The sequence below is a fragment of the Penaeus monodon genome, chromosome 29 (genome assembly GCF_015228065.2).
Source record: "Penaeus monodon isolate SGIC_2016 chromosome 29, NSTDA_Pmon_1, whole genome shotgun sequence".
Classification (NCBI taxonomy): Eukaryota; Metazoa; Arthropoda; class Malacostraca; order Decapoda; family Penaeidae; genus Penaeus; species Penaeus monodon.
Window position 1 is genome coordinate 2,253,574 of NC_051414.1, and position 311 is coordinate 2,253,884.

Sequence of the window (311 nt, forward strand, 5' to 3'; positions counted from 1 at the left end):
CTTACCTCCAGTCTACTTCATATTATTGTGTGCATTGATTTCTTAAAAGGTTGCTCCAGGTGCTCCACTGCCTGTCCATGGCTACAAGTTGGGCTTCATGAGCAATGAGGATTGGACACATTTGGTTGAGCGAGCTGTGTTGCAATTCAGCCGGGAGAAACAAGAATTAGATCTGCTCATTTTCCCAGAGGTTAGTGAGTCTGCACTGTTAGCACATTATTTACCCAGTATCAAAAAGGCTGACTATACCTTCTTTTAGGTAGGCAGGATGTTGGCCTTTAGTCAGGTGACCCAGAGGCCCAGCATCTCAC

General features: G+C 45.7%; 1 protein-coding gene across 1 annotated transcript in view; it reads left to right on the forward strand.

The window, feature by feature from the left end:
• Window positions 1-311, forward strand: part of LOC119591619 (cytoplasmic dynein 2 heavy chain 1-like) — a 47,711-nt gene that overhangs the window by 25,414 nt on the left and 21,986 nt on the right. The window contains 1 exon segment of the mRNA XM_037940373.1: window positions 50-190. Coding sequence (XP_037796301.1) covers window positions 50-190 — 141 coding nt within the window.